This window comes from Branchiostoma lanceolatum, chromosome 17 (genome assembly GCF_035083965.1).
Source record: "Branchiostoma lanceolatum isolate klBraLanc5 chromosome 17, klBraLanc5.hap2, whole genome shotgun sequence".
Classification (NCBI taxonomy): Eukaryota; Metazoa; Chordata; class Leptocardii; order Amphioxiformes; family Branchiostomatidae; genus Branchiostoma; species Branchiostoma lanceolatum.
Window position 1 is genome coordinate 20,192,008 of NC_089738.1, and position 17,553 is coordinate 20,209,560.

The window sequence follows — 17,553 nt, forward strand, 5'->3', positions numbered from 1 at the left end:
TACGACCCCCACAGATTTATAGATGTGTTTTTTTCATAGGACCACAGGCATTAAAAACACATTGCTCCTATGTCCACGAAGGTTTTTAAAAACATCCTTGCATGCTTACCATATCTTAAGGTGGGCAGATAAAATACCGGTAGGAGATCGATTTTCATCCATTTTATTAAACATAGTTTCTATCAACGCTCTAGAGTTGCACAAGGTACAGAAAAAGGGGAGCTTATTTCTATAATAACAAAGTGGTCACGTGAAGGAACCCTGAGGTTATGGCACCACCCGGAAAGGCATTTAAAACGAGATTGGACATGTATATAAATATATGAAACGACATCCTGTGATATCATAACAACAGTGAAACTTGGAATTGACTTGAAAAGAACAGCGGCCAAAATGGGATTTAAAGCTCCTACTACGACGTCGATTTATCTATCAATGTCCTCTGCTCAAATCTTCTATAGTCCAGAGATATAATTGAAAACAGGTCGGCTTCTCTCGATCTCAGTACCCCAGGAGGTCCCGGAGTCTTCTCTGTAATTCTTCCTGCACCACGAACAAGGAACGCTCGGTTCGAAACATGTATGACAGCGTTGCCCTACACTCTGTAAAATAAATATGGCAATTTGTTAGTAAGGGTCGGATGGAATTCGTTTTTTATGTCATGACTCAACGAAATTTAGTCAGAACTTTTTTTCTCTAAAACGGCATACAGAAAGAAACATACAACTTTTTACAAGCATACAATCGCAAAAATCTTCATTGATCCGTCTCTAATTTGTCATACTCATACCTCGAACAAGCCTCAAAAGGTCCTGCACCCGATCCAGAACAGCTTCAAGTTGCAAGGTTGCATTTCGGCTACTTCGTGGGTTGGAAAGAATCGTATAGATGATCTCTAGGTCAATGTCAATAGATCTTCCTGTTTCCTGCATGTACTGCTCGATGATATTTGCAATGTTACTCAGTTCGCAGCTTACCACATGGAGGCGTGCGTAAATTGATAAAAGTTCCATGGCCATGGTTTGCTGTGCACAATGCATGAGCTTCTAAAGCCCCCTTGCCATGCTTGCTGTGCTTGTGAGTTTCATATGGTCAAGCACCGCCGAAGCTGATAATTGGTTCCAGGTACGTGTTACGTCATTTTGAGGTGCGCATGCGCTCACAAGTTTCCGCGCCAATTTCAACACACATCCCGCGCAAACAAGGCTGTCGACAACATGAATGTTCATCATGATCAGGGACACTTCAGAGACGCGCCGGGAATGCGACCTCCGCCCATGGAAGGTAAATACGGTTACATTTATCAAGAAATATATGTATATCATGTATGTGATGTGTGTAATTTCTTGTAGTAGGTTTGGAAGGTAAAGTTGAAAACCAGCTTATTTTTCCTACAACACAGCAGTGCAACATAGTACCACTTCAATAGTATTCCCGCCCAGTGAAATACTACAATGCATAACTAAGGTCGCCCCATTCACTAGAAAAAAAATATGTACATCTGTTGTGGAGACATGAAACCGATGTTAACTATTGCCTTGTTCTAACAGGGTCATTCCTTGAAGAAATCGGCACGGCTGCCCTCCCCATTCAAGAATGGCTGGATGTAAACAAAAAAGCCAACAGAAATCTCTTGAACGTAAGAGTACTTTTATTTGTTAAGCATGTAAACCTAAATTCAACTAATCCTTGTTGTCTATAAAATATATTTGTTGTGAAGGCGGTCTTGTAACACACAAGTTGGATTTGTATGCATGTAGTCATTTGTACGATTAAAAATTGAATCCAGTGTTGTAACATCTGTAACTGATAAAGTGGCCTAGTTTGGCGCTCAAATACTCGTGGGCGATGCTATCAGTGGATCAAATGTTACGAGCTCTGAAACATGCATCCTGCTGTGAAACCAGCCCGACTCATCTCCAAGCAGATGAATGCTAGTAGCTCGGGATACGGAAAATTCCTACAGTAGCCATCACCGATAAAGGGTACCCGGTACTCGGACTAATTTGATATTTGAACTATAACGGTCAATAGGTATCTACAAAGATATAGAAAACGAAAGTTTGGCAATCAACAAGTAAAAAGAAAACGGATACTAATGTTACAAATATCGTAAACGTACTGATATTATCGTAAACTAACTCGCTGCACTAATGTACATCTCTGTCTAAGCTCCCGACATACAAAATACATGTACCATGAAAATCTGTCGTTATTTGGTTGTTATTGTCATTGGAAAATGTTCCCAATAAATCAAGACCATAGCACGTGCAGGTCAAAAAATACAAAGACAGAAGCTCTGCTGCAGTACCAAGGTCACATACCAGGGTGTCCAAAATCGACCTTCGATTTCGGCTTCCCAACACCTTCCAACATAGCAAATATCATTGTAATCCATCGAGAAGTTCTTGAGTTATGTTGACTACAGTAGTCCGGAAACACCAACAAACAGACAAGCCAGAAACAATGGCCTTGTCAAGTTCAACGTGTGTAATGCGAGTTACTAGTACCCAGTTGTTAACGTCTCCAGCTGATCCATTATGCTATACTTTTGCGACTGCAAACTTACAAACAGTTACGACATGTGTGTTTTGGCATTAAACATGATAAAAAATCCGCTCATCTCATAATCTTAACAGTTGACGGAAATCGTTTTAACACACTCTTCTTTACATGCTCAGAGAGTTTGCAGAGAAGTCTGGCAGGAGATGATGGGGAGAGAGGTTTGTGGGAGAAGGGCAGACAGGACACACATTCGCCAGGCAGCCCGCCTGGTACTGCAAACCCTGCCGGCCATTAGAGATGATATCTCTGCCCGGATGGACATACAGAATCGGATTACAAGAAATGGTCAGAGGCGCCGCTACAGACACCAAACACCAAGGTATATCAGGAAATACACTGTGCTAACTTCCTTCAGAGAAAAACCTCCGTATAATCGCGATTAACCATAAACGACCAACAAAAAATGTCCGATCGATTCATGTCCACCACGTCTGTTAGCCAAGTATGTGTATATCTGGAGCTCTGAACAAGATTGTCAAACTACTTCAAAGTTGAATGAAGATTCAGGAACATTGGGTGTGAAGTCGTTTGTCGGCCTTTAAAAAAAATCCTGACACTAGCAAAAAGGGCGTCTCTAACATGTAGCGTACATGGGAGTAATTGGGGCTGGCTGGTTTTTGACGTGTTTTATGAGTTTTTGTCGGCCTTTCTATTTTGTCCTGTTTGCTTAATCACTTCAACACATTACAGTCGCTTGACACGAATGTGTGAAGTGTGCGCGCTGGGCTTCGCTTACACCCCCCCCCCCCGTGTACACTAAACGTCGGCATTTCTAGCGAGGTCCAAGAAGGTCCAATCATGTGGCTACTACTAGGTCACCGAACGTAACCAACAATTAGCCAATGACTGTCGAGTTGTGGGTTGTCAACACCCCTGGTCATATGTAAATGCTTTCAACTAAAACCAACCTCCTTGCTCAAACTCCTTGCTCAAACCAAGGAGGTTCTCAAACCAAGCCCATTTGAGTTGTTGCTTCCAATTTGTTCCATACGTAATACGTATACTTCTAGATTTTGATCTATCAGATTGTTAAGTTAACTTTCAGAAGGCAAAGGGACTGAAGATATAAAGTTTTACACCTTCAATAGCGCTTCACTAGCGCTAATGGAGCGGTCATTGCGGGAGGGAACAGATCCCGACGAAGGTGACATTTTTCGAGTTGACCCAACATTTTCCACCTAAATCAAGCTCTCCAAGACGGGCCGCGTACGAGTTGACCCAACATTTTCCACCAAAATCAAGCTCTCCAAGACGGGCCGCGTACAAAAATGGAGGGAAATCAAGTCTAAGCTAGCCCTAGTGAGGATTTTGTGACACACTGTGTGACCCAAAATCACCGACTGCCGGCGAGAGAAGACATTGAACGGATTTTCTGGCAAGGTCACCAATAAATTGTATTTAGTACCAGTAGCCTATTGTTACAACAGAGTCAGTCACAGTTTACTGACGCATGTATGTTTTTTTTCTCTATGTTTTTACCATGTATTTGCAATTAGCCCACGGGCATGAACTCGCAATAAACTTCTACTGTGTAAATAAAAACAAGTCTTTGAGGTTGGGTGAATTAGATCTTGAAGTTTGTTCAGTCGCACGTATAATTCGAAGTGCTACAGCTTAGACTTTTATACTCCGTGGCGTTGCGTAACGGATATACTGCATTATCAAATATAACGTTGTGTAGTCAGGTCGTGTCGATGTTAACAGTGCGTAGTTTGCTCTACATAATCAGGATTAAAATTAATCCTCTGAAAAAAGAGAAGTCCCGCGAAAAGTTCATTTTGATGTATTGCCGCTATTCACAATTAACCAGTAATCGACGGACAGTAGGTGTGAAATATTCCCTCGCGTGTCAATAAATCGGCGTTGATTGGCTACTTTGCATTTGAACCGACCGGGCGTTGACCTCGCTAGAAATCTACTGCCTGTCGTTAAGTGTTGGCCGGACATTTGACTTGTTTTGCGGCGTGTTTAGCTTACTGTTCAATGACCTCTGGGGTTCCCCAAGTCTACGCCGGTGGCGTGCGCGGTCGAGTGAACGCGCCCCTTCACTAACCGGACATGTGATAATCCCGCAAAGTAAAATGGTTACTAGCTACCATTATGTAGCCTCCTTCGTATGCCCCCTAGGCCTATCTGTTTGGAGGGCGCTGAGTACCGTTTTTCGAAAACTCATCGAGCCGGGCTCTTTTGTGGAGTCAGCGGTGAACACGGAGGCTGGTATTCAGGCTATATTGCCACAGTATAAGACCCTGGCCCAATCCATAAGCTAACAAAAAAACGCAAATCAGCGCTCCCCTAACACGGCGTTTTTTTCTTCAAATAATTATCTGTATTGTGTACAAATATTGCTCAAGTCTTATCAGTGATCGTTTACACCCCTGCAGGATCACTCGGGATGAGGAGCCCGTCCAAAGGTAAAGACCTTTAAAAAAATCTGTAAATGTATCGTTAGTATCTCCTCAGCAAAGCTGTTGATTATTTACGGTTGATGTCATACAATGTACCTTTGAGTAATTTACGTTCTATTTTGTCAGTAGGTTTTTATTTACGAGCCATCTATTCGTTATTTTCCTGTAGAGATCCTGACGGGACGACACGCAACGGTGACAATCAGGGAAGCGATGACGATCAGGAACAGAATAACGCAATGTTAGTAAGATGATGATCTTCGATATTTCATGTTTAACTGAATTGATGTTAACTTTCTTGTTTTTCTCCTCAACACCTTCGTTACTATTACAAACTTTAAACTGTGACATTGTTTTTTCTTCTAGGGCCGAAGAGGACAACAACAAGATCGAGGCAGGGTAATTACACTTTGAAATATCCGTAACATAATGCAATTTGTCTAATCGGCGGTATGGATCAAAGACTACGTACATGGAATATTTTTGAAAGATGTAAGGAAATGAAAGGCTAACGGACCTCAATACATTACCATTCTCTTGCAGGAAAGAAGTGCGCGTCTTTAGAGAAGACAAGTGCATAGGCACAGCGATAGTGGCGCTGTTGCATGCCGGTAAGTTTTGTTTTCCCCTTTCTTGATTTTTGTTTTTGACAGTTGTCAAGTAGATTTTAAAACTCTGTTTAATCTGAATATTTAAAATCTGAATAACAAGACAACAAAAATGTTCACTCCATTAACGTTTCTTGTTTTATACGCACATTTAGATCTTCAGGAGGATCAGCATCAGCAACACCTTTGTACGCTGAGTCTCAAAGAAAAGCTGGAGAAAGATGACTTCTCCCTGCCCTACATACTACATGGCGAAGCAGGGAAGCGGTGGAAAGACCTGAAGGTGGGCCATCAAAATCAACCAATGTAGAATTCTAAAGTGGGGGTAGTTGAAAACAAAACAGTCTCTAATATTATTGCATATGGGGAGGGACCTCAAAATGGTTAAGCCATGAAAAACAATCACTTAAAAACACATGTATCTACATTTCAATCCTCAAATCTTTACCACCCATGCAAAGCTGGATTTGTTAGGTTACTTTAGGTAAAAAAAAAACAGGGGGTCAACTCCAGCAGTCTAAAAAGCTAAAGACAGAAGTTTCAGATGAGACCAGTATTTCACCCCCCCCCCCATCCTAATATATCAGTCCAACTATAAGAGAAGGGTTCAGAGGTTGATCCGCGTTCAAAACGTGACAAAAATCACCTATTTTGGTCAGATTTTTATAAGTCACATTCTAGCAGAAAACTGGACAATTCTGACCAACATTTGACCAGTAAAAAAATTAAGGTTTGTTGCAATTTTTTTTCAGAGCGGACAGTTCTTTGCCTGGGAGAAAACAAACCTATCCAGGAACGCCCGGGCTCCGGGGAACGCTGCTCCGGGGAACGCCCGGGCTCCGAGGAACGCCCGGGCTCCGGGGAACGCTGGTCCGGGGAACGCTGGTCCGGGGAACGCTGCTCCGGGGAACGCCCGGGCTCCGAGGAACGCCCGGGCTCCGAGGAACGCTGGTCCGAGGAACGCTGCTCCGGGGAACGCCAAGGGCTTTGACGCAGAGAACGAAGCTGGAAATGTTACTCCCGACCCTAACACTGTAGACATAGAGATGGCCGACGGTGTTCAAGAGATGGTTGATTCAGAGGACTTTGACGCAGAGAACGAAGCTGGAAATGTTACTCCCGACCCTAACACTGTAGACATAGAGATGGCCGACGGTGTTCAAGAGATGGTTGATTCAGAGGACTTTGACGCAGAGAACGAAGCTGGAAATGTTACTCCCGACCCTAACACTGTAGACATAGAGATGGCCGACGGTGTTCAAGAGATGGTTGATTCAGAGGACTTTGACGCAGAGAACGAAGCTGGAAATGTTACTCCCGACCCTAACACTGTAGACGTAGAGATGGCCAACGACTCTGGGGTATGGTCTGACATGGATGACAATGACAAACCCCTGGAGCCCGCGACAGGCGCGTCATTGTCATCAGCTTCCGATCCAGAGTCGTTTGTTATCTCAATAAACCAACTCCTCCCAGGTTGTTTCGTTGCGATCGCATTCGAAGAGGGTTGGTTTCTAGGAGAAGTAATAGGAGTGAATGGCAATGAGCTGAGCATTATTTACAGAACAGAGTCGAAATCGAGAAAAAATTGCTTCAACATAGAAGCAGCTGGTCAGCGTTTGGAAACTGAAGACAAGAAATATGCATTCGCTTTTGCGGATGTATTTCCCAGGTCCAACAGATTCTACATGGTGACCAACTATGATGAAATTTGCTGCACATTCAAGAAGTATCATTCTAAGTACTTTGCAAAAAAAAAATTGGGAAACTGATTTGGCAATACGTGGACTTTTCCCTCAAAATTCTGTTTGTTGTCATTTGTTACTGTTACTTTTCCTGGCTCCTATACGGTTTATGTTTGTACGTTGTAAGTTGGTTGATTCTTTTTATTCATGTGTAGTTATAAAATATTCTACAAGTGGGGTTGATAGATTTGCCTTAATGCAATAATTGTTATGAGGGAAACGAAGTAGCCCTTGATTTGTTTAGGGACTGAACTTTTCAGAAGTATTAACTATTCTTGCCTTTCTGCCTACGGGCACAGGCCAGAAACTGGCCCCTTGCTTTCCGCGGCCAGGTGGATCCTCCAAGAAGTACCTCCCTTGCCATAGCCTCCGCTCAAGCAGCATTGATAACCTTCTCTTGATGTGATTTGTAGTACCGGGAACAACACTTGCAAGGAAGGAAATCAAATTCTGGGACCTTCTCCACTACTGTACCCCCTATGCTAAATGTTTTCTTCTGTTTCACTGGAGATGACTTTACACTTTACAGCGTTCACTTTCAGACCCCTTTTTTCATGCGGCTTCTAGTTCATGTGTTGAGAGCTGCAGTTTTCTAAATATTGATGCAATAAGTGTAGTGTCATCTGCATACCTTTCCGCTGTGGATAGGTTGTCATGACGATCAAGACAACTATTCTTATTTCCGTACATTGCATATATAGTGGATGGGGTGTTGTGAGCTACACATGCCTGCATGCAGCAGCAGCCATTGATTTGTTTAGGGACTGAATATCATTATCATATCGTATTTGTACAGATATACATTTTACAATCAAGTACATCAATAAACTGAACAAAAAAGCACATGTACAATGTTTACTGCACATTCTTTATCCATTAGGACGGTCTGGTGCGCGCAGGCTGTATGTGTGTGATCCCTTGGGACAAGAGGGACATTTGGCGCGAAAAGGCACTGACAGATCACATGAGTGCAGCGTGAACAGACGAGATTTCTAGCGCAGAGACTGCTTTTTGAGACCGCTGTACACGTGTTCATAACCCAGGAATGGTTAAGGATATCGAGAGACCCAGAGCCCTTTACAATACGTCAATGATCGGGAGGTTACACGGCCATGGAACATATGGAGCTAGCGTCTTGCCACGACACAGAGTGGGAGGGAGGGCAGCCACATCAAGTCGCGCTGAATTCAACTGAATGCTGATCGGAGAGCAGAGAGAGTGTGTAAGAGTCCCCATTTCTTTTACAAACACAGTTGTCGTACAATGTCATGTATGTATAGTGCTGAGCTTTCAAAGCAGTTCAAGAACAACATATGTTTGAAAAGTGGGACGTCCGCGTCAGTGCTAGCGCGTGTTTGGATGATAGATATTGCCATCTGTGCGCACAGAATAGCGCGCGGAGTTTGCAAAATGATGTGAAACGAATACTATATCATTACTGTGACATCGTTTTGAGTTCATGGTGCAATGTGTACAAATTATTACAAAAGGAAGCAAAGGGATAAACTTATAAACTTATCATCATCATAAAGTGAAGTGAGTCTTATATCCACTGTTATTTTGGGACCAATGCGAGCTCATCTCGGTCCAGTTACGACGGTGGTGGTCACGCTAGCATGTCAGTTTCTTTTCCTATGGGGCACCATATGAAAACACCGAAAACACCTCCAAACAACACGACACAAGGAGAAAAACTGATCACCTCTAGAGCTCACTCAGTCACAGCAAGGAGGTTTTATATATAAAGTATTTCGGTCACAGGCAAATGTTGTGGCACAGATACCGCGGGCGTTGACCGTTTCGAACATTCACGGAAAAATACGTTGAACGGGCCAGAAAATCTAGAAGGAAACCAAACGCAGCTCGGTTTCCGACTATCTCTTCGCGTGCATGTGACAGGCTGGCCTGATGTAATCTCGCTCATAGCAGCCACCCATAGCGAGTCGCGGGAGGGGCCATTACAGCCCCGGGCCCTGACAGCTGATGTTTGCGTTATACAGACTATATTATACGTTCTACAGGCTGCCCGTTTGATCCCAAGCGGATTGATGTAAATGTAGAAATAGGTAGCACTAAAGAACTTGCAATAAACTTCTAAACTTCTACTTATCATACATATGGAAATGAAACACATTCTCTCTCACTAGCGGTGATATCAGTTATATAATAGAGCAAGGAGGTTGAATAGAGAGACATTTCCCACCGACAAGTGGTGAAAACAAAACCTCCGATAGGCCACGCCCATCGGAAACATACGGCCGCTCAGCCATCACTGCATAACAACCGTGCCCAACCATAGCAACGGTTTTCAGAGGTGACGCGCTTTCTGTAGACTGCACACGACGTTTGCACACATATATATATATATATATATATATATATAACCCATATTAAGAAAACTTGTACTGTTGACATGGTGTTTCCTAAAATGACAGTTGGATCAAGGAGGTTTAATCAAAAGGAGAGAGCACGCTGTAAACGTCCCGCGGTGCCTTTTGTTTTCACCCGCGAGAGCCGGCTATATATAGCTACGATCCTTTGTTTACCAGCCGGCGCGGCGACCCTTTCATGTCCTATGAGCTTCCCCGCGATTCCCGCGGTTTTCAATGCAAATGAGCATTGTCATGACGTCACAGCCTCCGAATTCCGTCTTCTTGCGCCATGAATTTTTAGATGTATTTCTAGGTGGCTATGCAATGAATGTGAAGTTATTCAGGGTAGGTCCACTATACAGTGAAGCTCCATTATCGATGCAGCACCAGACGTTATGGATGATAGCCTCCTCAATTAGAGTAATAAGCCTGGGTGACATCCCTTTTAGCTTTATTCCACTTTCTCGTCGCTCCCGTAACAAAAACGGGAGAGACCGAGCGTATAAAGCTATATGCTAGGTCAGAGTCGCACCACTGTGTCCTGTAAATAGTTTATACTAATCATAGTACTAAACATGAATGGTGGGAGGGGCAAACTCAGACTGTGACGTTTTCGTGGCCGAGTCTATTAATCAACTGCAGTCAGGGTCCATTAACGCAATCAATGTCGCAAAAAATAGACAATCCAAACCTTTTTTCTATGTATGCTTAGTTTGGTCAAGAAGATTTTCTCTGATTATATTAAAACCTCATTGATTTGGGTCGACAACGCTTACGAAATGGGTTGATATTTTCCACCGACGGCTAGAATGGTACCTTCTTGGCGTTGTACTGTGGTCGAATGACCTTTGACTCTGTTTATCGCGCACGAGGGTTGGTAGCGGGTGATCGATCAAAAAGTCGGCGGCCGCGGGCCGCTGCATGCAAGAACCCCATGGTGGTGCGGGCGCGGGCTGCTAGCGGGCGGAGGTGTAGGCGGAGGGGGTCGACCGGTCGTGGGCCGTTGTATGGCACTAGTTGTAAGGCGGGCTGTCGCGATCGGTCGGTGCACTGAGTTTCACGACTGAGCGGACCAATCAAGCGGACCAATCAAGGAGGTTTTGGACTATGCAAAGAGTTTATAGTTTATATAAACTCATTGATCGATCAATGCGTGCTTGGTGCTATCGCGCAGCGCGCAGTCAGATTTAATTTATTTATATGCAAACGTAATCATTAGCGTTGAGTTGGTTCCTTCCTTCAAGTAACAAACATCTTTATGGACACAATAATAATACAACCACTAAATAATGGGTACTATCGTAGGCTACTGTTACAACGGTTACCGTATGACTCTCTACATGTATACAGACTTCCAGCTCCACACGCGGAGTCTATAATATACCGACCTCATTAGCAAACACAGTAGGAAGTCACGGTCGATTAAGAACCGACACTTGCCGATCGCAGGGTGTAAGGTCCACTGTGTATAGCAGAACATGACACCCGCCATATGTCGCTAAGAAGACGCAGTTTGCTGGCGGGCGGTATGAACATCTTATCTACAATCGGTACCCCGGTCGTTTGTCGCAAAAAGGAGGCATTATGCCAGCAGGCGGCCCCGCTGGATTTCCACCCATTAAGAGACGTCGCAAAAAAGTCGCTGAAGTTGCCGAATGTCGCATTTTGGGGTTCGTAGTGAATCTGGGTCACGCTCAACTGGGGCTACTTTTCATCTGTCACGGAAAACAATCTGGGAAAACCATCAGAACCCATTCATCTTAAGAAACGTGCACATTGTATATGGACCTGAAGCAGCCTCATCTTTCTTTTATTAATTACGTACATGTCTATTCTGTATATGTTATGTTCCTGTGTGTCATGTAGTTTTGTTGAATTGGCCACAGGAAGAGTAGCTGCAATGTAGTCTTGTATATTGATAAAGATAATTGTGGATCTAAATAAACTCAAACGTGACAGTTCAATATTGTCTCTCTAATATTCCTCTACCTAAAACTTACGGATGAAGCATGTGTGCCACCTGAGGAAGAAGATTCCTTGCTTTGTTTCCTATCATCTGTCACAAAAAGCAATCTCAGAAAACCATCAAAAAAGCATCCATCTGGAGAAACGTGCACATTGTATACTAGTATGGACCTCAAGCAGCCTAATATTTCTTTTATTATTTACTTACATGTCTATTCTGTATATGTTATGTTCCTGTGTGTCATGTAGTTTTGTGAAGTCAAGTTTGTTGAATTGACCACAGGAAGAGTAGCAGCAATGTACTAGTCTTGTATATTGATAAAGCAAATTGTGGATCTAAATAAACTCAAACGTGACAGTACAATATTGTCTCTCTAATATTCCTCTACCTGAAACTTACGGATGAAGCTGTGTGCCACCCGAGGAAGAATATTCCTTGCTTTGTTTCCTATCATCCATCACAAAAAGCAATCTCAGAAAAACATCAAAAAAGCATCCATCTCAGGAAACGTGTGCGAAATTGCAGAACCTCACATTCTTCCAGCTTCGAATGACTGGTGAAGCATGTCTATCAGCTGAGGAGGAAGATTGTGGGAACCAATCCTGACCTCTCAGCAAACAGCAGCAAGAAACCAATTAACTGCCAGGAAGGAGACGTAACTTGTCTGTGCAGCCGTGTGTCGGAAAGTGGAGCTATCTATACATGCAAGATATCAATAGAAAGATAACCTAGTCTGTATGTCTATGGTGAATTTTACCTATACATCAATTTCTATTGAAAAATATTAACGTTTGATTCCCTTTCAATAAAGTGTCAAACGGTGAGGTCCATTTGGATGACGTTATTTGCTCATCTCTAATATTCATTTCCTTACAGGTCTGCAGTATTTTTGCATCTGTTTTCTCCCAGTGTTGTATCACTAATTTAGGCAGATTCTAAATCCCCAAAGGGTCTTGGTAACTGTTGCTATAAAATCCCTCGGCCATCTCGGCAACTCGATAACAAAAGATTTGGAGCTGAAGCAGTGTTGTTAACCGTGAACTTGGCATGAAATTTTAATGAGGACATGGCCACTGCTGCTGTCAACACATCCGAATGCTGATTGGTTGGATTCTCACGTCCCCGTGACATCAGCGTCTGTAGCGAGCAGGCCGTTCCTGCCGTCTGATTGGTCCATATCTCCTAGTGGAGAACAGAGCTACACAATGGCCGCAGTGCTGGAAATACTGGGGGCATAATTATTCACTTTTGTGCACCCAGAATTGGAGCCCTGTACCTAACTTATTTTACTGTGGGTGCCCCGGTGCACCTACGTATTTGTGGATTATCCAGTTTACGTACGTTAAGGTACAAAAATGTCCTAGTATACAGCATATTCTTATCATTCAAGTGTCAGAAAAAAATTGCAAAACCTTTAATGTTGATATTACTTCTGACTATTTTGAAATTAGCTATTCTATTCTATGCTGCGCATGCACCCCAATTTTTGTCTGTGCACCTAAATCTTTAGGTTATTGGCACCAGTCTATCTATCCCAATCATGGATTTCCATCCATGGGCCGCTTACCTCCTAGTCATCATGGAAAATCACAGAAAATGTCTGATTATCTAATCTCTCGGAACATCATAAGAGCTGCTGAAACGTTTGCCTGCCAGGTTATGGTGAGGACAGAGTTCATGGGAACACCTGTACCTTGGAACACACAGTTTAAAGGATTGAATACAGTCAGATGCAAGTTTTCCTCACAGCTCTCTGTTTTCCTGATCATGTTTTGCTAAGATTTTATGTAACAATGTTACCGAACCAAGGACTCATATTGGTGTGGCCTATTGGAGAAAAGAGCTCAACAAAGGCTGCATTTTTTTTAATCAGTTCGTCAGAGCCTGATGTTGCCATCGATTTTACGAAGAAAGGCGGTGTGTATGTTTGTCCCAGCTATCATGGAAAAGCATGTTCTACAGACAATGTCTAATTAGCTAACCTCTATTTATAAGCAGATCACAATTGAAAGGCCGCTCAAACGACTGTCCTCACGATAACCTTGTCCACACGTCTGTCTGCTATGTCATCATCAACGTTCCAGCAGATGTTCGCAAAATAAACCTCTACATCAGCAGGACTGAAAATCAATAAGTCAATAATCAACCTGAGACTAACGAGGCCGAATCTGGGCGGTAATTAGTGAAGACAAACCCAGTATTGATGAGGAACTATGAACTCAGTCGCTTAGAACAAGGAGATGTGAACAGTTACTGTAACAGGTCAGAGAAGCATGCAGGAGACAGATGGACAATATTACCATCACTATGCATGATTATGTACCTGTTTCAATCATCATATTTGTATCAAAGCTGTATTTCATATCCAGCACTAGTATTATTGCCCTTCTGTGTATCACACCAGCATCTGTATCTGTATCTGTATAGCAGGCATAAATCTCTTCAGCCTTACACACCAGCTTCTGTATCTATATAGCCGATATAACTGCCCTTCGGTGTAACACACCAGCTTCTGTATCTGTATAGCCTGTATAACCAGTATAACCGCCCTTCTGCATTACATGACAGCTTCTGTATCTGTACTGTATTATAAGTAAGCCAGTATAACTGCCCTTCGGGTAACAAACACACCAGCTTCTGTGCCTGTATTGCAAATTTTATGCGCCAGTATAACTGCCCTTTGGCGTAAGCTTGAAATACGCATATCTAATGACATGAGCCACGACATGAGCCACAACATAAGCCCTGGACATATTTAGGTCAGCATCAAACACTAATGACCACATCTAAGGAGACATTAACGGCACACGATGAGATCCACAGATCCACGGCACCAACTCTACAACACACCTGGGATTTTGGAGATTTCTTTTTACACATCCAGTAAGTCTCACCAGCTTACGTTTCAGTGTCTATCAGGTGAGACTCGGTTGTGTACAAAGAAATCTACAATATCCTATTCAGAGTTTTGGTATAAAACCTAGTTCTGCCAGATCTTTCCTTAGTCACTGACGAAAGATAGCAGATGCTGTCTGAAACGTCTGACTGCTTCAAAATTTTATCCAGTTGCTTGCGTAACTATTTTTGGAATATACCATGTTCTACCAACCTGATGAAATTATTTTGGATGTTCAACAGGAAACATGGTAAACACGTGCACAACATTAACTATGAATCTAGGTCAGCCCTACACACAAGAACACACTTCATAAGAATCACAGGCAGAAAATTAGAATTCCAGGCAGAGCTTGGGAGATGTTCAGTATGAAGAGGCTGCAATCAGCATCAGATATGCGCGACATTAGCTACGGGGGAATCTAGAAAATCTAGGTCAACTCGATCATTCCATCATGCAGCCCTCCCACACCTACATGGCAGGTGGGAATTTTACACTCGCATCAACACAACACTAAAGAGACAGTCCGTACAAGACTCCCAGCCCTGTAGGGTTGAGATATAGCAGCTGAGCTGTGAGTGAAACTACAGGTTGGTCACCCTGACCCTCCAAGTAACCCAGGGATTCATCTAAATCAGGAAAGAGGGGCGCTGCGCCCTTTTGTGTCAGCCCAGCGCCCCCTTGTTGAATTCAGATTTTACCTTAATTGATTCTTTCAAAAATACATAGAATTCGCTCCCTCGCCTGTGTGTGCTCCCTCTTGTTAAATTTTTCTAGAAAAAAACCTGGTAACCCTGCCTGCCCTGCCCACCGTACGTGCATAACTGTTCCCCATCCCTAGCAGTATCCGTGGGCCTTGAGGTGGTCCTGAACTAGCATAGAGGACAGGGTTAACCTTAAGCAACCCTGCCCTCCCCACATTATGTTATACAGCCCTCCCCACATTATGTTATACAGACAGGCCTGCCCCTCAACCATCTGCAGGTGCCTGTAGGTTCTGAGCTCACACTAACACATCCAGCCCTCCCCACCTTACCTTACACAAATGTGCACCCCTCCCCCCAAACTGCTAGTTATGCCCCCAGTTGTACCTGTGGGCCCAGCGTTGTTCCTGAGTTGGCACAGTGGACAGGCGGCCCGCTCGACCCGGCAGGTCTCGGCCCACCTCCCGTAGTACACGGCCCAGTAGGGGCGGGCCAACGACCCGGCCATGTGAGGCCGTCGGTGCTACAGTCCGTGTCACAGCGAGCCGGCCATGTGTGGCCCTTCCTGCGTAGCTCTACTAGCTGTTGGTGCTACAGTCTGTGTTCCAGCATGAATTATGCAGACCGTGAGTCACTAACTCACAGCCGGGCAGTTTTTACGGCAGCTCGGATCAATGTGACGTCTGCGGGGATGATGCTATCCAGGCGCGCTGGCGTGAGAAGGGCTGCCGGGGCGCGGATGGACGGGAAAAATCCTGGTGGAACCTCTAACGGTGATCTGGCACGATGGTGGAACCTTTACCAGCTATCTGGTACACAAGGCAGCTCAGGGGTAACCTGGGGTAAAACCATGAATGATGAGCCTCAGTCTGATCCATGTAAATCCATGCTGCTCTTCTGTCACTGGTACTTGTACTGCCACTGGTAGAACCGCTAACTGTGATCTGGCATGTTGGTAGGAACTCTAGCATTGATCTGGTAAACAGGTCTAAGTCATGAATGATAAGCCTCCAGCAAGTCCATACAATATCATCCTGCTGTATTTCCAGAGCGCAAAGGTACAGGAAAAATGCTGGTGGAACCCTTACAGTGATCTGGCACAATGGTGGGACCTTTGCTCTGGTATACAAGGCAACTCAGCGGTAACTCATGAATGATAAGCCTCAAGCAAATCCATGCTGCTCTCCTGCCACTGGTAGAACCTCATATAGTGATCTGGCACGATGGTGGGAACTCTAGCAGTGCTCAGGTAAACAGGGCCGCGCAGGGCTGACCCGGGGTGGAACCATGAATGATAAGCCTCAGTTTCATCCATGCAAATGCACCCTGCTCTCCCCCTACACGTTCACACGCGACAAACGGGTCGTAAAATTCCAGCCAAACTCAGCGAGAAATCCCGCTGGGAGCACCTACAGGGCCTTGCGTACACGTCCAGACTGCAATTCATGATGAATCCCAGTGGGAGCAGCTATGGGGCCTTGTACATGATGAATCTTGTGTAAATGATTTATGGTGATGATTTTATCCTTCTTCTGCTGCCTTGGAGCACCTATGGGGCCTTGTACATGTCCACTGCATAATCAATCCTTTGGGAGCAGCTATGGGGCCTTGTACATGATGAATCCTGTATAATTGAGTTATTGTGATGATTTTAATCTTCTGCACCTATGGGGCCTTGTCCATGATGAATCCCCTGTAAGTGAGTTATGGCGATGATTTTATCCTTCTGCGCTTCGGAGATCACCAATCTCATCAGTCAGGGCGGCGGCATCACAGTGGAGGAGCTCTGATACCAGCCGGGCGGAAAATTCACTGGCACAGGAAAAACGTGTCGGCTTATGTCAACAATATCGCCCCGTGGTCATTATTATCCTGTAACTCCCTCGGGGTTATTATTCCTGCCAGCGGGGGTTTATTTCTGACATGTTACAGCATCAGAAATGGTTGTGAGCTCTGAGGTTCAAACAAGGGCTGTCTACAGGACCCGTCCCTCCATCCTGGGACAGAAATTTGTTTGTTGGGACAGGCAAAAATCTTACCCCATCCGTCCAAAAATCTTAACTTCACAACATGAAATTGATGCAAATGTATTCTTGTAAGCTTAAAATGAGAGATTTAACAACAAAAATGAACAACAAATAAAGAAACATGGGCTCCAAAACAATGTGTGGGACAGAAAAAGTTTAAAGCCGTAGACAGCCCAGCTTCAGACTGAGTCACGTACATGTTACACGAGATATCAGCACGTTACATTGTTAGACTAAAAGCCTTCTGACGCAGCTCGGCTCT

The 17,553-nt window shown here is 44.0% G+C and overlaps 2 protein-coding genes and 1 long non-coding RNA gene across 13 annotated transcripts in view; 1 reads left to right on the top strand and 2 right to left on the bottom strand.

Annotated features, from left to right (window-relative positions):
- LOC136423644 (guanine nucleotide exchange factor DBS-like) overlaps positions 1-17,553 on the bottom strand; it is a 161,788-nt gene that overhangs the window by 95,198 nt on the left and 49,037 nt on the right. The window lies entirely within an intron of this gene.
- LOC136423619 (uncharacterized) lies at positions 148-906 on the bottom strand. The gene is made up of 2 exons (XR_010753765.1): positions 791-906; positions 148-602 (listed from the first exon to the last, which is right to left on the bottom strand). It is a non-coding gene; the product is annotated as an uncharacterized lncRNA (long non-coding RNA).
- On the top strand, positions 598-8,169 carry LOC136423618 (uncharacterized). Its single transcript, XM_066411854.1, has 9 exons — positions 598-1,284; positions 1,551-1,639; positions 2,682-2,884; positions 4,950-4,979; positions 5,143-5,214; positions 5,340-5,372; positions 5,517-5,584; positions 5,737-5,864; positions 6,334-8,169. The coding sequence occupies exons 1-9, from the start codon at positions 1,218-1,220 to the stop codon at positions 7,351-7,353; spliced, it is 1,710 nt and encodes a 569-aa protein (XP_066267951.1). The 5' UTR covers positions 598-1,217; the 3' UTR covers positions 7,354-8,169.

What these genes read in the sequence shown, in the direction of transcription:
- LOC136423618 (XM_066411854.1), top strand. Translation starts at nt 1,218, where the DNA reads ATGAATGTTCATCATGATCAGGGACACTTCAGAGACGCGCCGGGAATG. An exon ending in TACAGACACCAAACACCAAG is followed by an intron (nt 2,885 to 4,949) that starts GTATATCAGGAA and finishes ACACCCCTGCAG; the next exon opens with GATCACTCGGGATGAGGAGC. An exon ending in AGCGGTGGAAAGACCTGAAG is followed by an intron (nt 5,865 to 6,333) that starts GTGGGCCATCAA and finishes ATTTTTTTTCAG; the next exon opens with AGCGGACAGTTCTTTGCCTG.